Source organism: Ixodes scapularis, unplaced genomic scaffold, assembly GCF_016920785.2.
Source record: "Ixodes scapularis isolate PalLabHiFi unplaced genomic scaffold, ASM1692078v2 PGA_scaffold6__148_contigs__length_123643588, whole genome shotgun sequence".
NCBI classification, from domain to species: domain Eukaryota; kingdom Metazoa; phylum Arthropoda; class Arachnida; order Ixodida; family Ixodidae; genus Ixodes; species Ixodes scapularis.
The window spans coordinates 123351294-123370776 of record NW_024609881.1 but is presented as its reverse complement, the minus strand read 5'-3'; the positions used below and the strand labels follow the sequence as shown (position 1 = coordinate 123370776).

Here is a 19483-nt window from a genome sequence, read left to right as displayed (position 1 = left end):
TCTAGCTGGTGCTGCCCGCAGGTGATTACGTTTCGGGGCCTTATCTCCGAGGTGGCCCACCCGAGGAGAACCCACGTTTTGTGCCGTCTACTCTTTTTCGGCATCGATTCCGTTTCCAAGTGTTCTCCATCCATTTCCCAACAGTTCGCCAGAAACGGGGTCCTTGCGCCGCTTGATGTCGGGCGCGTGTATTCGCGAGCCTGAACTCCTGGCTCCGAGACAAATGAGGGCGCTGGAGGGTGCAATGGCACGCAGAAGATACATCCAAGGTGACATAAACCCCGAGACTGCCCGTAGAACCCATACACGAATGTGTTTTATCGCGTCTCATGTGCAGTTGACACTAGCTGGTCTCAAGATGCTTCTTTTTTCTCTTTGTTCGTCGCTTTTTTTGAAAGTTATGTAACGTGCACACCAATCTGAGAACCAGTTTGCCGTTTTGTTGTAGATTCGAACGTTTTTTTGGAGCCAATGTAAATAACAAACAAAGAAGGCGCAAACTAGCTGGTTATGATTGAACGTAATTTAAGACAAAATCCCGGGGAAAAACGAAGGACAATACACAAAGTCTCAAACAGCTGAATCTGTGCAACATTTTTTTTTTTCGAGAAGGTATCTGCAGTTTTTATTTGCAGGCCACAAAAATGGGGTTCATATTATTTTCTATTTTAATATTGATTGGGCGCCATAGATGACCCGCGACTTCGAATATATTTGATACACACGGTTGGAATGCCACGTGACCATAGAAAAGAGAGTGAGTGCAACTGAAACCGGCATTTCTGGACCGGCTGTTTTTGGGCAGGAAGAAAACGAATTATGAGCCGGAAACTATATTCTGGGTGGTTAGGCTCTTATAGGTCGTGTTCAAATAAAAACCTCGACGAGCTTAAATACCCTGTCAGTGTCCCTTTAATTGTGGCTGCTGTGATAAGACAGAACCAGAGCATTATGCCTCCACGCCGTTGCATTATCGCCTTTTTGCGTCCATCTTCACCACCTTGCACTGGCGCGCGTGCGTTGAGCTTCGCCGCATTGTCTCGGTGTGCTAAGAGAAGTGGCTTATGCGGGGCAACTCCCACAGCCGTATATGTAGAGAGTTTGGGGAAGTATCGGAGATAAATGAGGAGGCGCCATTGGCCGAAAGCGGACTGGGCGTGTTCCAGGGAGTTCTCACAAATTCAAATGTGGCCAACCAGGAGCCGCGCATAATACCCTGGCGGCGGTCGCGAGAAACAGAATTCATAAGTGCGTCCGAGTAACTCTCGGTGACCGAAAATACGGCGCACGCCTCATGCCTCTAGTAGATACGCTTCAGCTGTGGGGACAACAAACCGTATTTTCTTGTTTGTTTTTGATCCGAGAAATCGAAGAGGACGATTCGAAGGCCGCTCCTCGCGCGACTATAAAGCACTGGTCAGAGCTTGGTTGGTTGAAAAATGTCGCTATTATAATTATAAAAACGTGATTTACGCTCGCCGATTTTGACTTAAGTCATCTTCTTTAAACGAATGACGTGTGACTTTGGTTTTCTTCACGTATGTGAGGAGGCGAATCGAGGGATGCCTTGCAATGCTCGGGGAATCCAGTGAACCCATTCTTCAAGGCTATTCGGTTGCATTTGAATGGGGAATGCCTCTAGGGCTTTCCGTCTCGTCTCTTGAGTGCGGGGACAGTTCCAGAAGACGTCTCCGAGGTGGTCTCTTCTCAGTATTCACATAGGTCCTGCGTTGGGTCGAGGGTCCTGCTTGTGAGTCCTGAAGTCGTGGCTTTTGTTTCGCTGCTTGTTTGCTTTTCTTGAAAATGACTGGTCGTTTGGGAACCATTGCGGTACGGGTGTTAGTCTCCTAAGGCATACGTTCTCGCAACGGGTGTAGTTCTCCACTAGGAGGGGATGCGGGTCTTCTCGGAAGAAGCTCCCGAGCCGCTCGCGGCGCGCCTGGCGTTGGACAGCCTTGAGTGCCAAGGGGTCTACTTCTTCTGCCCCTGGTTGGATTGGAGACCCAGTGTTCAATTTTTGTACGTCGTCGCTCTCAGTGCCAAGGCCGGGTAATTGATAAAGAGGGAGCGCGTGCATTTGCTCTGACGGTTTGCACCGTTCTACTTCTGCTCGAACGGTTACGATACCCCTCGAAAGCCTTCTTGACGTCTATGTAGATGTAGATTTTCTTGCGTGGGCTGAAAGCTGCGGTTTCGATGGCCAGCTGGATGGCCATCAATTCCGCTTTGTTTTACTCCCGTTCTTGGTGGTAGCGTTCTTGCGACCGTGAATGGGTCCCTGTATCTGTGTGCTGCGATGGCGACTTGAGGTTGAGGCTCTACTTTTGATGCATTGGTGGAGTATATATCTGCCTCGGGGTGTTCAAGTAAATTTTAGAAGTCGTAGCTGTGTTTCTTAACTGCTGTTTGTCTCATACCCGTTTGCTCTTTGCTTAGGTTTTGTGGTAAAGGCTTCGTGTCCACAACTGTCTCATCCTCCCACAGTGGCGGGGGGATCAAGATAGGTGTGTCCGGGCATTCGATGTCTAATTCCATCAGGATGTTCCTGCCAGCGGTAGTCATCTGCGGCCAAGTTCTTGACATATTTGATCTTCTTGAGCGATATCTCCGAGAGAGTTCATTCCGGCGATTGTTTCCAGTTCTTCTACCTTTGTGCATTTCGGTAACCCGGTTACGACTCTCATCGCCATATGGTAAAGTACCTTTAGGCCCTTCGGTTGCTCACCGTTGAGGCGAAGGTAGTTAATTCCGTAGGTGGTTTTTGATACTAACAGGGCTCTGACTAGCTGTTTTAGTGTGCGCTCTTGCGCTCCCTACGACTTGTCCGTGACAAATTAGATTTTCCCGAGTGTAGCTTTCCAGTGGTTCTTAATTCCACGATACCATTTTGCTTGCTCTGCCATTCTCTTGAAAGGTAACTACCAGGATTTTGATAGGGTCGGTTCTTTGTATGGCGGTGCCATTGACACTTAGACAAATCTTGTTGCAGGTTCCGTTCTATTTCCTGCCCCTCTTTATTGCTACGGTAACACAGTGTGTCTTTTCTGGGGGGAGCCTTATTCCCACCCTTTGTAGGAAAGAGTGGATGGTGTCCAGGCCTTCTTGCAGGACATTTTTTTTTTGTTCTTCTACGTTTCGTTCGTTCGACCAGATACTAATGTCGTCTGCATCGATTGAATGTCCCAGACCTTCAACCTTCTCTAATGCAAAGGCTCTTTCTGCCATCACCATGTTAAAAAGCATTGGTAATAATACCGCTCCCTGTTGTACTCCGATTACGTTCTCTTTCTTCGGTTCATATTCTTCCCCGATTACGACTTCGTACGTCCGGTCTTCTAAGAACGGCTTTATAAATCTGAGACAGCGGCCTTTAAGGCCCCGGTAGATGGCGCCTTGGACCACTGAATCGTGAAGTGCGGTATCGAATGCCTTTTTTATATCGACTGCAACTATTGTTCTTGGGTACATGTTCGGGGGTCTTGCCAGTATGCACCTGTGTATATAGGGCGATACTGTCGACGGTTGCAGGACTAGGCCGGGACCCCGTTCTAGGGAAAGGCTGGTTCTTCGCCGTCTGCTTGTTTCTTGTATTCCTGCTGCCACGTTATCCTAGCCAGGATCCTACGTTCGGTTATCTTACACAAATTGGAAGTGAGGGATATCGGTCGCAGGCTCTGTATCGAATCGGTTGGCTTGCCTGCTTTGGGGATAGGTATTACGGCCACCCCGCCGGTATTCTCCCGGTCGCGCGCGTACTTCGTTGATGTGCCGAAGTAACAGCTCTTTTAATTCCCATTTCAGGTAAGTTGCGTAAGGCAGCAACCGTGATATGGCCAGGGCCAGGTGTGAAGTTCTTGGCTGCGTGCAATGCTTCATGTAGTTCTTCCATGTTGAACGGAGCAGCGTCCATGTCCATCTTATCATGGTACTCCGGTCTGTCTGTGGGGATGTCTTTAAGATTTTGTGGTTGTGGGAAGAATTAATTGCTCGCTATTTCAGCTAGTTTGCGCTCGGTTATGCCGAATTGGAGTGCGAAATGTTGGGCGGTGCATTTGGCCTTTTTCTTGCCCGTAAAGGCGCGAAAGGTCCACAACATCTTGGTTGCTCCCCCCTTGGTGTTAAAGCCGTCACAGTGTTAGCGCCGCCGAGATCTCTTGAGCTGGTTGGTGTGTCTCTTGGCTTTCGCCGTCGCCGCGTTGAATTTAATTCGGAATCGCCAGTCTTTTCTGTTCTTTCTGTAGTGTTGTTGGGCTCAGAGGTTAAGCAGCTGAAGGTCTGGGTCGGGGTCGTCTGATTTAGTTTGATGAATTTCGGTGGCACTTCGGGAGGCTTCCGTGATTCGGAAGCGTAGCCCGCCGTCGTTCGCGAGATCACTAAATGCTTGACGGAAATTGTCCCATTTGATGAATTTTGACTCTCTCCTAGCGTCTGGGTGTAGTTTCGCCGTCAGTTCAACCTGGATGGGGAGATGGTCGCTGCCCATACTGTCAGGTAGGACGGTCCACTGTGCCCTGACGTTACTTGAAGCCCAAGCGAGGTACGGTGAGGTGTCATTCTGTCTTGCGGTTTGTCCGATGCGGGTGGGTATATGCGGGTTGTTGAGAAGTCTCAGCGTAGAGGTTTTTGCCTGTTGCGCTATGTTGTTGCCTTTTGCGTTGTTATATCGATAACATAAGTGTCCCTTGCGTTGAAATCGCCTGCCACGATGATTTCCTCATCGCAGTTTCGTTCTTTGATAAAGGTTTGTAGCCAATTCCTACTTTCGCCTTCCTTCTTCTGTGGTCTGCAGTGAACCGAGGCTAGCATGAGTTTTCCCTTGACGGTGTGTAGCCGTGCTGTTACAGTTTCTTGGCGCCTGTATGTCATATTTCTCTCTTGTTTCCGTTGTTTTTTGCGCCTTGCACCATGATTTCCAACGTTCACCAACTAGCCCAACTCCAAGTTCTTCTACAGTAAATTTCTTGGTGTTCGTCACAAATATGCGTCGTGTCGATGTGCGAGTGTGGGACACTGTCCCTGACTAGAAGAGCAGTTGTCCCGATAGGACTGTGTAGTCCTTTGATTTAGGATTCTTAGTATCTGATATGCTTTGCACCTTGTAATGTTTGATGTTCTGAATATTCGCTTCTTGTAGTAATAGGGCAAGAGGGGCGTTTTTACCAGATTCTTTGATTTTTAGTTTGAGTTCAGCTGTCTTGGAACGGATACCGTTGCAGTTCCACTGAAGGATCCACGGATGCCTTCGTTTCCTGTTGCTGCTTTTGCATTTCGCATAGCGAGGTTCTGGCATGGAAAGCCTCGATGAGTCCCCTCATGCCTTTGAACAGGTTGGTAAATTCTGCGTTCATGTCCGTCATCTCGTCTTCAAAAGATCGTAATTTTCCTCTATTCGTTCTCTTTCTGCCTTGAGGATGTGGGGAAAAGGGTCGTTCCCTTTTATTGAATGTAAACTTCTGCCTCCTGAATAACGGTTAAGAGTTGAACTTCTTGGCACAAGCTTGTAAATATAACAGCTTGAACTTTAGAATTAAACTTGAACACGAAGAAAGAAAGGACAGGAGTGGAAACACAGCTATGTGTCCTCTCCTGTTCTTTGTTTCTTCGTGTTCAAGTTTAATTCTAAAGTTCAAGCTGATATATTTACAATTCTGCCTCCTGCCGAAGCACCGCCCACTAACATTGACCACGAGTTGCCCGACGCCCCGAGCGTTATCGTGTCGGCATCACTAGCGTTCGGTAGCAGAGGCAAGGAAATTTCAGCTTTTTTTTTTTTTTTTTTAAGCCTCTTGCGATGGCGTGGGACCAGTTCCGCTGCAGCGCATCCGGTCCCACGCCGTCGCAAGAGGCTTAAAAACCGGTCTTGTCTCGGTCGGTCCTACTCAGCTGCAAGTGTCGCTCACACACTTGCGTGAGCCCGACCGAGTGCGACTGCAGCGGCTTACAATGTTAATCATTTAAGAGGTTGCTATAACAACGGTGTCTGAAGACACAGCGGCTTAAAAACCCGTTGTCATAGCAACCCGCAAAAGGACTAACGTCGCAAGCCGTCGCAGCCGCACTGGGTCGGAGTCAGACAAGTGTGTGAACCACCGGTCCTTGCAAGCGTATGTCTCATCGGCAGAGCGACTTGACGCTGCAAGTCTAATCGCCCGACGTCTCTTCGGAGCAGTCATCTTCGGCAGTTTTCTTCCCGAACGACCAGCCAGAAGGCGCTCGGTAATTGTCGTAATCGAGTGGCAACCCTTGGGCCTCTTTTCGGGCGGGTCGCTCCCTCGACGAAGCAGAGCCTGCAAGACGGCGCTAGGGAAGAACGCCAGTGCCGGCCTCATCTGGCGCCGTGACTTCGTCCAAGCGTACGCATGCCTCGCATACTCGCATACGCGAGTCCAGCAGAGGAGCCATGCATCGAGAGACTCGAGCCGACTCGCATCCAGCGCTGCTCGAGCACCTGATTACCAATCGCTGCATGAGACCACCAGAATGCACTCCCACAGATAGCTTTGTCCTCTTTCGGCGCACTTTCCGCTCTCGAGTTGCCCCGTTTGCCCCGTCATCCCCAGCGGGGTACATTTCGATGCTGTCTCCCGATCCCCGATTTGTCTCGGTCTAAACAGGAGACTTCAGAAACAGTGAGGCGACACAACTCGGTCCTATGTCGTGCGGCGGTCCGATTCCGTCAAAGTTCGCTCGTATCCTTCACGGGGGCATTGAGCATGCTCATCAGGTGGGTCCGGACGGCCACTCGCACGCTCTGTTGGCTGTCGGTCAATCGCTCAAGGCCTCCGCTGCTGTTCAAGTCCCTAAAAAGGAAAATTAGGCAACAGGCACACCATTGGCAGGTGGTGTGTGACGTCAAGTCTGACGAGCACCGACGTCCAAGAGAAGCGGAGGAGGCGGGGAGGAAACTCGCGTTGTTTGCCTGGGGCCCCAAGCCTCGTCAAACACAAAGTTGGAGCCGAAAGTTCGAGGAACGCGCCGATTGGACGCCCACGACAAAAGCGCCAAGTGAGCACCCTTGAGCTTCGGCCCCGACTTTGTGTTTGCCGAGTTTGGAGCCCCTGGTGGTGTGCAAAGAGAAATCGGACTGCCGAAGTTTTTCGCGATTTGTGAAGTTGGTACAGGCCCGCACCCTCGCCTCTCCGCGGCCCTAGGAACTCTTGGCTGATGCTCGCCTCCGTCGCCCGGCTATTTCGGGTCGAGGCGGCCAATAATACGGCCGTGCACCTGGGCTCTTTGTCTGCGCATTTGCGTGCCTGCTGTTTTTGAAACGAAGGCTGGCGTATGCCTCTTTGTACGCGCATCTATTGGCGACGTGCACGACCGAAAGCGTCGCTGTGGTCGGCCTGCCACGATTGGCCGAATGCTGACTATGACGTCAGCAAAGGATTCCTCATCGACGGAAATAAGAGTAACGTAAGAACTTTAATTTTGACGGTGTTGGCAGTGTTACTCTGAGAGTGCTATGATTTCAGGCTTCCACCATGCTCATTACAAACATGATCGAACTTGCTGTTCGCGAGGTAATGACGTCACGAGAGGGAACCATAGGAGGGCGCCACCAAAACATCTCGCCGCTAATACCTGAGGCTGTTCATCGTAAAGCCCCTTCATGCTTCAAAAGTAGCGCAAGGTGCGTGGATGCACGAGGCACGTGCAACGTGCAGTCCTTGGGAACATCATGGCGGCACAGCACAGCACTGAGCTAGATTTCAGACGCAAGTTGCGCGCGCACGTGTCTCGACTGTCGAGTGTTTGCACAACAATGAATGGCGCCACTTTTCCCAGGATAGAAGGGCTTGTAGCCGTGTACGCTGAGCAGGAGAACCGGGGGACCCTCACCTAGGGTGCCTCAATGTCCTTCTGTTTAGGCTGATGCCACCTTTTGTAGTACCGCATGCCGCCAGCACGCGCTCACGGGGAAAATACAAAGAAATCGACGAAATAAAACGTCGCCATAGCACAGTTAGCGCCACAAACGCGTGCAGGGACACGCTCTTTCACGCGCTTCTGAAAAAAAAAAAATAAATAAACGCGTGGGACAAAATGGCCAGATGCCACCACCCTAAGCAAACCGCACATTAGAGAGTTTTAGTAGATCGTTCCCAAGACTCCGATAACGATACCCGATACTCCGCCACCGCCTCCCTTGTGCATGCATAGTATCGTTATCGGGGCTATCGGAGGTATCGGAACGATCTACTAAAACTCTCTATTGATACGCGCAATGCAATACTCGTCAAGGCGGCGACTGATACGAGCGCCATTTCTTTGGGATCTCCGGCTGGATGGCGGGTCGGGAGCTCGGTGAGCAGAATCTTCTGCGTATTTTAAAACAATTTACATCGCCCTTGTTGTCGTTACCCAGTTTATCGGAAGCTAGAAGAGAAATATCATCGTATCAGGCGTTCATTAGCGAAAGTGCACGTTCGTCGTCGTCGCTGGCCTTCAAATGGTTTGCGTATGTTAGAGAGTTTTAGCAGATCGTTCCGATACCTCCGATAGCCCCGATAACGATACTATGCATGCACAAGAGAGGCGGTGGCGGAGTATCGGGTATCGTTATCGGAGTCATGGGAACGACCTACTAAAACTCTCTGTTATCAGTCGGGTTCCCTGTTTTCGGACTTTATTTTTCATCGATTTGGGGGGTGTTTATTTGGGGTGTATTTTTGCCACATATTCGGTGTTTTTCGGCCTTTATTGTTGGTGGCGGACTAAAAATAGGTGTTTATCGGTGCTTATGTCGAGGAAACTTGAGGATTCCTCGATCTCGACGCAATATGCGCCTGACCCGAATGCTTGGAAAACGACCCCCATTAAGGTAAAGAAGCGAGGATTGTGGACATGTTAACCCTAAAACGAAAAAAAAAAAAAAAAAAGACGGACAGGCACGCATTTTTGAATGCAGCCTTCGACTAACTTGGTGTCTGTCCGTCCATTTCTTGCCCCCTCGCTGCAGGGTCTATCCATAAGCAGGTGGCCTGCCTCTATACTTGCTTTCGCAACAGGATTGTGGTTCCGAACAAAGCCTCGCGGATCGTCCGGTGCGGCTGTGTTCGAGGCACGGTGTAAGAAAGTTCGAGGTATACATCCCCCATTCGGGCTGTTTCGGTTGTCCCCGATTTCGATAAAACCGCCGGGGGTTCATTTTTGGGGCATATCGGTATTTAACGAAGACACAGAAACCTAGTTATGAGTGTTCCGAAACGTCTGAACGTTCGGTATACATTGAGAGTCATTTTTCTTTTTCTTTAATGCAAGTAACAGAGCGGTTGCTATACACAGTCTGCAGAAGGAGTTCCTTGCAAGAACTGTCGGCAGACATGTTCGTATCATGCTTGGAACATGCTTGTCAATAGAGAGTTTTAGTAGATCGTTCCCATGGCTCCGATAACCATACCCGATACTCCGCCACCGCCTCCCTTGCGCATGCATAGTATCGTTATCGGGGCTATCGGAGGTATCGGAACGATCTACTAAAACTCTCTATTAACTGACCTTATGTTTCCTGTCCGCACGTTTGGCATCAACTCTCCTTTTTTGATCCAAGTGGTCCTATCCTCTGTTTCATACTTAGTGTGCAACGCTGTCAGAGCTTTTGGTGCGAGCATGGGGCTTGATCTCGTTGATCCTTTGCACGCGTTCTCGCGCAAACAAAACCATAGATGAAGCCACGCGCTCGCGCCAGTAGCTTTGACAGCGTTGTATACTAAAGGTCTGTTCACACGATGCATCTTTTAGGCGCGCAGCAGTTTCGCGATACTCAAGTTTCACGAAATGTGCTCGTTCACACGTACCGTTTCACGTGCAACAACGATGACGTTTAGACTCGCGAAAATAGTTTGGGTGTTGACCATAAAGTGGCGCTTCAGTTGAAAGCCAACATCATCATCATCACCATCAGCCATTCAGCGTCGTGTTCTCCATCTCCCGCCACATTCTAAGAGTCCAAACGCAGGCGAGCTGGTGAACAATCATAATCAAGAAATAGACAAGGAAACAAAAAGGGAGATACACACCACCGTCTTAAAACCAGCACAGCATACAGCTATCATTTACTTCCATTTACTTAATTTACTCTTAAATTGTCATTTACTAGTTGTTGAATTGTCATTTACTGCCAATTACTTCATTTACTGTTGATTATGTATAATTTGGATGGAGGTTGACAAAGAAGAAGACTGTTGTGGAAGTAAATGAGAGCTGTACGCTGTCCTGGTTTTGAGACGGTACTGTGTGCATTCCTTTTTGTTTCCTGGTCTCAAGGTTTTATTTCTTAATTATGACTAAAAATAGACGCGAATTATCATCATCACGAATTACGTCTTCGTCCATCGCTGGATTTTTTTCCCGATATGCTACTCACTTTTCCTTCAGTGGTGCTTGACGTGCTTGCGGAAGCGCCGGCAGTATCCATCGTTCGTGGTTTCGGTTTTTTTTCGGATTTGGCTCGGCTACAACACCGGCAGTGAAGTGGTCTTCTCAAACAGCTCGCTCCCCCCTCAAAGGCCACGTGAGAGGGTTTCTGAGCGGCCATTGGCGGCGCTCTCAGAGTGATTGACAGGACTCGGCAAAGTTTCAGCAAAAGCTCGCTCCAGAAGCGAGGTGTGCGCGCAACTTTTTTTAGATGCGCGCGTCCTTTTCGGACTCGTTCAGACGGCGCAACCATTTCGCGAAACTACGTTTCGCGACACTAGATGCGCGAGAAAAATGCATCGTGTGAACGGGCCTTAAGTATGAAACGGAGGATAATAGAGAGTTTTAGTAGATCGTTCCCATGATTCCGATAACGATACCCGATACTCCGCCACCGCCTCCCTTGCGTATGCATAGTATCGTTATCGGGGTTATCGGAGGTATCGGAACGATCTACTAAAACTCTCTAATGTCGTTTATGATTCCCAACCGATCTCTAGAAGAAAAAAAAAAACATACAATGCTCACCTTTAATCTGTGACTCCGGTAGCGAGGAGAGTGAGGTATCCTGCTGCGAAAGAGAGAAAACCCAATGAGTATACAAACAAAAAGCGAGGGTGGAAGCAAGCTGCTGAAACATGGGATCACCTTTATCGCGCGGGGGGGAACAACGGGGAGCTCTGGTTGCCAATATTAGCGTGTAGAGCTCAGGTAGAGCCGAAGCTAACAGCCTGGGTCTCCACTGCGCTCGTCGAACGTGTTCTAATGGTATAGAGCCAAACAACGGACGCCGGCTTTGCGCCTTCTAACGCCCTCGACGAGTGCAGTGGGCACAAAGCTTGACCCACGAATCATTCGAACTGGAGCTCGGCTTTCTGGCATGCCCTGCACACGCTCCCTCCTCTCCCTCACTTTGTCGACGCTGGTCAATCGATCGACAATGACCATTTTCTCTCGTCTTGTAACGGTGACAAATCCAGAAAAAAAAATGGAGCGAGATCGTTTGCGGATGGGCAAATGCGTCTCTACCGGTCAGGACGCCTAGCGCCGCAGACAACGATGGCGGCGCACACGAGGCCATCCGTACATCTGTCCCTTTCTGTCGTTCAATCGTCGGTGGCACTATCTGCCCAAAGAGACGCTTCTTGCAACTGTTTCACAGGCTGCGATTCTCGTCCGAAATCGGTGACATTTCCAGTAAATGTGCGAATAAAATCCCAGTCGCACTGTCGCAGCGGCTCTGCGACTGGTGTCCACGAAGTTAGTATTTTGTCGCAGAGTCGGTGCGATCACTTCATCGTCGTCGTCGGTGCGATCACTTCATCCTTGACGCTACGCAGCTCGCAGCAGGTGTTGCGAAAGCTCGCGATGCAGAACGCCCGGGGGTTCAGTCCCCACCAGTACGGGTTCTTTCCTGCTCGGTCACCTTGCGCCGTCCGGATTGCCAGGTCCGGATGGGGTGACGGACTTCGTTGTGGGAATCTGGGCGGGTCTTGCCGGAGACGAAGTTGATTCCCTTGGACGTCGACGAGTAATCCAGTTGAATTTGGGAATTACTTTTCAAGAAACAATTTAATACTTTGTAGCGAATGAAAATACAAAGAGAAACAATACTGGAAAAAGGTAACTTCCCCTGTACGGGGTTGGGAAGGAGGTGGTCGGGTGTTAGCTTATCCAAGCTCGGGAGTTGGCTGGCTCGTGGGATTAGGTCCCGATTACGGGGACAGAAGTCCCTCGGAATCCCACGACCTGACTCGATTACGGAGCGACAGCTCTCGAGCCCGAGCACAAACTAAACTCACTCGCTGAGTTTCCCATCCAAGGCACTCGCTGGTCCGTCCCCTTTTAGTGGACCGGCGAATCCTCGACCCGTCGTGAGACAGGCGTTTCCCACTGCCAACCAATCTCGCCACGTGGCAATTGCTTATATTCCCGGGTGGGAACCCACGGTCTGCGTACATCTTACGGTCAAAGGTCGGGCCGGTTCGGACGCAAGCAAAACCATTTCTCGCGAGGCGAAGCGAACAACCGACCCCAGTGTCGGTAGCTCCGACTAAGTGAGCCATCCCGTATAATTCATTCTGCCAGGCGCGGTCTGACGTTGCCGTTATGCCACGACCCTCCCCACACTCGAGCGAGAAAAACTAAACCGATGTAAACGCGCCGTGTAGACAGCGCCGGTCAGAGCCACTGCAGTGGCGGTGGTAGGATAACTTCATTTTTTCGGCCCGGAACGTAGGCAGAAAACGCGCGTTCCGAACCTCGCGTCGTAAAGTATACGCCTGTCTCTCGAGGTCGCCCGCCGCGGGGAGTGTTTGCCCTCACCCAGCGCTTTCCCCCCAACCAAATCTCCCTGGTGCTAGCGGCCTACCCGCGGAGCCCTCGTCGATCCTTACAAGTTACACCACCCTTGCCCGATCTAAATAAGCATCGTACCGGCGTGCGGTCGTGTATCAATACTGCGTGCTGCACGCTAAAGACCCCAGGCAAGTGGTTGTGCCGCACTGGCCCTCAAGCTGAGACGCCCATCGACTAACTTCTGGCTAATGACATTTGCTTCATTGGACACAACGAGCTATCCGTGGTTGCCGAACGAACAAGTGGGATTTCTTTTAGGGGTGTGGGCATACGCACCTGCTTGGGAGGTGGGCGACTGGCGGCTGCTGCGGCCGCTGCCGCAGCGGCGCTGGCGGTCACCGAGTACGACGAGGAACCCCGGCGGGGCGGCGGCCGAGGCATGGAACTCCTGCGTCGCTCCACGCTGCAGCCAGCCAACAGAGACGATCACCTGACCGGAAGCCATGGGCAGCCCTTTTTGCGACCCCACTTTTCCCCTCGTTCAGCCGTCCCTTACTCAAACATCGATGAGAATTCAACTCGGTTCAATTAGCTTACCCGATTACTCGAGAAGTAATGGGCCCTTACTTGAAGAGGTAAGTGTTACCTTTCCGAACTCGTTTTAAAACGGGTTGCCTCAGACTCGGGTTGCTTCACAATGTGCAGTAGACACTACGAAGCACGCTGTAAGGCGCAAAAAACAACGGAAGAAGATGCAGCCGCCTGTGTGTCTTCTTCCTTGTGTCTGTTGTTTTTTGCGCCTTACACCATGCTTCATAACGTCCACCAACTGGCCCAACTACAAGCTCTTCTTGAGTAGACACACAATTGCGCCCTTACGTTCTGTTGGACATATGTCTCTGCCACTTCGAAAACGGATCTTTGGTCCATTACTGGATGCGAATCACCGGAACTACTTGTCTCGATCTCATTCTGTCGGATACTTGGACTCCTTGCGAGGAAACTTGTAGGGGCGCCATTAAAAGAGAGAGGGAAAAATAGTAACCACTAATTTCTTTAGGATTTCACATTCTTGCGATTCCTTCCTAATAATTGTATTCAAATTATTACAAAATTCGTCAAAAAAGTAATCGATCGCGAGTAATTTGATTGCTTGTAATGTCTCTCAAGCTGTAATTTGTAGTACCTGAAATTTGTATCTGAATCACACGTTTGTTTTTCCTCGAAAGAGATATGGGGATTCACCCGCGATTTATTTGTAGCCTTTTCCTCATAAATGACTCAGAATTTTTCCGGAACAAACGAGTTGCATGCTGGATGCCGCGCATGCAGATCGGGCGCTCGGGGTGGGTTCGGGCCACGGGCCTTAGCCATAGAGGGGTTGTTTAAGGCTGCGGTCCCACGGCAGCCATCTTGAACAAGGCGTTAGTTCAACCAATAGATGGCGACACGCACCCGTGGGGTGGCCGAAACATTGGTTCACAGTGGGATGGCTCGAGCACCATCACGTTCCCCTCGTGGCCTCGCTCGCGCCGCTGCCAGCTGTGCTCAGCTAGCTCAAGTAGCATAGCCCAGCAAACGGATGTATGCGAGAATGTCAGGCTGGGTATAAATTGTTGTCTGATATAGGGAGATGCGGTCGGCGGTTGTAACGTGCTTTCGCAATAAATCTTACCAAGAAGGAATCAAATGTTGATTGACGTGTCAATATTCTATCAATGAAAATTTCCTCTGCAGGAATGCACGCTCAGTAGACTCAACCAGTGGAAGCGGACGTCGAGTAAACTGCTTCGCGATTTACGGTACTTACCTCACCATTTTAATGCCGACTAAAATAACGTCACGAAATATTGTGTTTCATGGGGTCCGGAAGATGTTGTAAAGGTTGTTACATTATAGTTCCCGGAAAACAAACGCCGTTGAAATATTTTCGGAAGTACCGACACACATTATGTTGTAAGTACAGCTTAGGGAAACCATCAGAAGAAATAGGAAGACGTTTATTTGCAATGAAGACGCTATGAATGAACGGCGTTTAGCGACGGCAAGTTATGAGCGTTCGGGAATTTATAAGTTGACGTGATTGCTAACCATGGACATGCGAACAATGAAGACCAGTTTTGTCGGGAGATGGTGTTGTGGTGATGACCGGATATCGGACGACTCATGGCAGACGAATAAGCAAGTTTCTTCTCAGCGATTGGTAAGTGTCCAGTTTCAAGCACAACACGTGGCTACCGACGTTGTCGACGTTTCGAACACTTACCGCTTTCGACAAAAGTCCTGGCACCTGGGCTAACTTTGTGGAAAGACTCGAACAGTAACTGAAAACGATCCACTATTCAGTCGGTGGGTGGCGAAACGTATCCACATCTGCGGAGTCATGTACGATGCGTACTCTAAGTGGCTGGAAGTTTACACGATGTCTGCCACGACGTCCAAACACGTCATTGACGTTCTACGGTCTCTTTTACCTACTTTTGCCCTACCGAAAATACTTTTCTCTGATAACGCGCCAAATCTTGCTTCAAATAAAATAAACAAGGTTTTGAAGGAAAAAAAAAAACGGCATCAGGCATCACATTAGTGCACCATACCATCCTGCAACTAACGGGCAAGCAGAACAGATGGTGTGCGAAACGAAAAAAAAATCCCTTTTGAAGCTTACAGAAAAAGCAGTTCAGTGAAGAATCGCCAGGTTCTTGTTCCGGCAGCACGCGTCGGTCTCATCTTACACGGAAAAAAACCCGCCGAAGCAATATTCGGCGGAAGAATAGCCACACCCCTCGATCTCATGATACTATCGCTTACGAACAAAGATCGAGAGATACCCACATCGGGAGTAATGGCAGTTTATTCGGTCGGACAACTCGCCTACGTGAGGAATTTCAGCGGAAGTCTGGCCTTCCATGTAAAACTTGAGTAGAAAAGGCTCTATGTTGGTTGACCAGGAGGTGTCATCTCTCTGAATAGGTTGGATATCAATGCCCTTAAGTGTAAATATAACTAAATCACAAACCTTTCTTTGTGTATTGTGTAACTGCCCTTGTATTTGATAGTAGAAGCTACGGTGGTGATCTGGACCTTTCACACCAGACTCCTTTTTCTTATTTTTCGCCTCATACTCCTTTGCGGTTTAAGTATGCTTCAAGAATCTTTTGGAACGGGGACACTTTACGTCAACGAGGCCATTTGTTCCAAGTAGTCAATCAGGGAATGCTGCTAGAAATCCGTCCCTCATATTAACGAATAAGCCGCGCTTCTGCACAGTGCAGTTTTCCTGTTCCACGTACAGTTGTAAAGCAACATCCTCATTGATTCTACCATAGACTGTTGCGGGTGAAGAAAGTCTTTGGGTACACGATACTTGAAACAAGTCTGGCACTCTACGTTGTGGTTCAACACCCATTAATGTCGTCGTCCTTATAGAGCCTCATCATTTAATCATTACCTCGTCACTTCATATTGCTCTTCATCAACAGTAAGTACAATAGGCTACCGCCACATTACAATCCAAGAATTGAAAAATTAAGTCGTTCAGTCCTTCAACCAGTTTATAATTTATGTAATGTTATTACGTTACATTACCTCGAGACGATCGACGTCCATTGTCGATCTTCAAATACTTATACCTGTATATAAATTAGACGCACAAGGGGGGGTTGGTTGCCGAGTGCATGGTCTAGCGCACACCAGCTCGGAGCACTGGGAGCGAAAGCTCGCGCTGCAGAACCCACCCCGCCCCTGCCCGTTTCGATCTGGAAGAGCATCGTACCGGCGTGCGGTCGTGCATCACTACTGCGTGGCGCACGTTGAAGACCCCAGGTTTTCGGTTGTACCGCACTGGCTAAATTGCTCATCTACAGCTGAGACACCAGACGCCCACTAAGGCAGACTAACTTCCGGCTGAATAAACATACACACAACAATTTGCAATTAGACGCATAATAACAAAGAACACAGTGTGCCGCCTCTTTTCTTTGGATGCCTTTTTTTTTCTAAACAAGCGCAAGCTCGTGCGTCCTCTCTTTTGAGACGGTTAGAACGGTCGCGTATAAAACCCGCGTTTCTCCTACCCGTCCGCTTCCTCCTCTCATTATGTGTATTTGGTTATAACTAAATAAGCTATAATAATGGTGTATTATTCATATTTACTTTCAGTTTCAGTCAGGGAAAAGGAGTTTCGCGGCAACTAGAGCCAATAAATGAGCTGCGCTTAGAATATCGGCACTCTCTTCCCCGACAGTGTTGTGAACGCCGCCATTTTGGTGCTTGTGCAGAGCAGGCGCAACTGCCGATCGTCATGATTCAAAAGTGCGACATCGTCAGCATTAGATTCGGTGTTAGGAAGCTCATGTAATGCTGCTTTGCTTTGTCGCAAGCTGTTTAAAGTGGGGGACGGTAAAGCGTTTCTTGTGATTTCAGATAAAGCTTCAAATAACTGGCAACCATAATTTTAAGCCATACTAAGGCCAAGCGTGGCTACTCTGATGCGTAGCTTATTTAATAACACTATTCATGCTCTTGTTCAAGAGGCTTGTAATACCTAGGGTGCCTCAATGTCCTTCTGTTTAGGGTGATGCCACCCTCTGTAGTACCCGATGCTGACAGCACGCTCTCACGGGGAAAATACAAAGAAATCGACGAAAACAAAACGTCGCCATAGCACAATCAGCGCCACGAGCGCGTGCAGGGACACGCTCTTTCACGCGCTTCTGAACAAAAAATAAGAATAAAAGAAGGGGACAAAATGGCCAGATGTCGTGCTCCACCCTAAGCAAAGGGCACATGAAGTGCTCCACCCAGTGATACCTGGAGGGGCCATATCGTAAGCCCCATGGATTCCACAAGCCACTACCTTTTGACACCTGCCTCTTCTTCATTGTTCCCGCTTGTGCCAGTAAATTAGCTACGGTTCAGAGTAACGACACTTGGCCATATTGTGGCTTAAAATCATGGTTGCCAGTTATATGAAGCTTTATCTAAAATCACAGGAAACGCTTTTCCCTCCCTCACAAATGTTTAAACAACCCGCGACAGAGCATTGCAATATTGCATCAGCTTCCTAGCACCGCATCTAATGCTGAGGAAGTCGTACTTTTAGATCACGATGATCGGCAGTTGCGTTTGCTCTGAGCAAGACCCAAAATGGCGGCGCCTAAAACAATTTTGGAGAACGGAGTGCCGATACTTTAAAGCTCATTTAGTGACTCTAGGCATAAAGTGAACTCGGGTGTATTCTTTTCCTCTTCGTCTTCATTTTTTATTGATTTCAATCATATCGAATAATGAACACATTATATCACGCTACGCTTGTGTAGATATTGGTCTTAGATTTATTAGCCTGACCCAGTACTTAAACCATTCAGTTATCGATAGTAAATCTTCCAATATATTTTTTAAATGTGAGGGTAAAAAGACACGGAGATTGATGATGATACAGATGCCAACGCCGCCCTCGGAAATTTTTTGAACATTAGAAATCAGCAGTTTGTCTGCCATCCGCCAGGTAGCGCAACAAAACACCCAAACAGTTTTCAATTGTTTTTAAAATTAGCTAAGCTCTACACCTATTAAGAAACCAAAGCAATATCATTGTGAAAATTTATTACATCGCAATGTATATCTATTCCAAACTATGAATGTTATTAAATGCCAATAAATCTGTTTGATGTCCAAAACAGATATGCGTCAAAAACAGGTAAGTTTGAAGGGCTCCTGGAGCGTTATGACTTTGAAAATAAAAAAAAAGCCATCGTCCACCTCTTGGGCAACCATTGTAGCTCTAAATGTTATAAAAGATTTTATCATAGTTTAATTATTTCTTCAGCGGCATTTGAACTACCATGACACGAAGCACAAAAAAGTGCTACGTTTGATATAAAATATCTAAACAAAAAAAATTTACACAACATTAATTTTTTTTCTGCATATTACCAATTATAAGCACTACATCTGTAGCTAATTTCATTGCCCTAGCTCTTGTCATTAAAAACATATTTGTGCGGAAAAATGTCAATTTTAGGGCAATATTTGGAGGGGTGAAAAAAACAAAGTAGTGCAAATATCAAAAAAGTGGATCGTTAGATTCTGCTCCGACATCATCTTAACAAAACTGCTATATTGGAACCGTGCTATCTTTAATGGATCGTTCATAAAACATGAACTAGCGGAGCAAGTGAGGGTCCGCGCCATCATATTCGCAACGCTACAAATGCGCATGAACAGTAAAAACCAACACATACATAATATCAAATGAAAGAGGATTGCATTGCCTTTCAAATGACATCAATTCCAAAACACAGTATTTAAAAGGAGATGAGTAATGGCCTGCCGAAAAGTACCTAAACTGCCACATTCAGTGGGACCGTGGCCTTAAGCAGTTCAATGGAAACCTTGAACAGATCAAGCGGGAAATTGTTAGTATAATGAAGGACAGTAAATTTCCATCCTTGGTTTCCAAGGCGAATGTAGCCTCAAGAGACACCTTTGGAATCAAGTTTTTCTTGAAGGATCATAAGTGGGACCTTCCCCTTTGAGTTGTAATAAATGAAAATTGCACTTGGAAAAAAAAATCTTGTGTCATCTTTTCTTCAGAAGGCCCTGAGTGTTTTAGATGTCGGAAGTCGGTTGACCCTTCGTTGCTCAGATGACTTGGTGGCAGAATTACAGCCTTTTCATGGGAAGCATTGCACTCTATTCTCGATGAACAAGCCCAAGACGTTACTTGAGCGCGTAGGTCAGTTTCTTGAAAACAGTATTGTTAGAT

At 48.3% G+C, this 19483-nt stretch overlaps 1 protein-coding gene across 2 annotated transcripts in view; it reads right to left on the bottom strand.

The window, feature by feature from the left end:
• The window catches only part of LOC8052677 (calcium-binding protein E63-1), a 67169-nt gene extending 53805 nt beyond the window's left edge, over positions 1 to 13364 (bottom strand). Inside the window, exons 1-3 of one of the 2 annotated variants that reach the window (XM_040215445.3) lie at positions 13361 to 13364; positions 13051 to 13177; positions 10945 to 10987 (exon numbers count right to left, since the gene is read on the bottom strand). In XM_040215445.3, the coding sequence (XP_040071379.1) occupies positions 10945 to 10987; positions 13051 to 13155 (148 nt within the window). In that variant the 5' untranslated portion in view covers positions 13156 to 13177; positions 13361 to 13364. Of the gene's footprint in view, positions 1 to 10944; positions 10988 to 13050; positions 13200 to 13360 lie in introns of those variants that run through there. The other variant, XM_040215446.3, reaches the window with a different exon arrangement.
• Positions 13365 to 19483: the final 6119 nt, after the last annotated feature.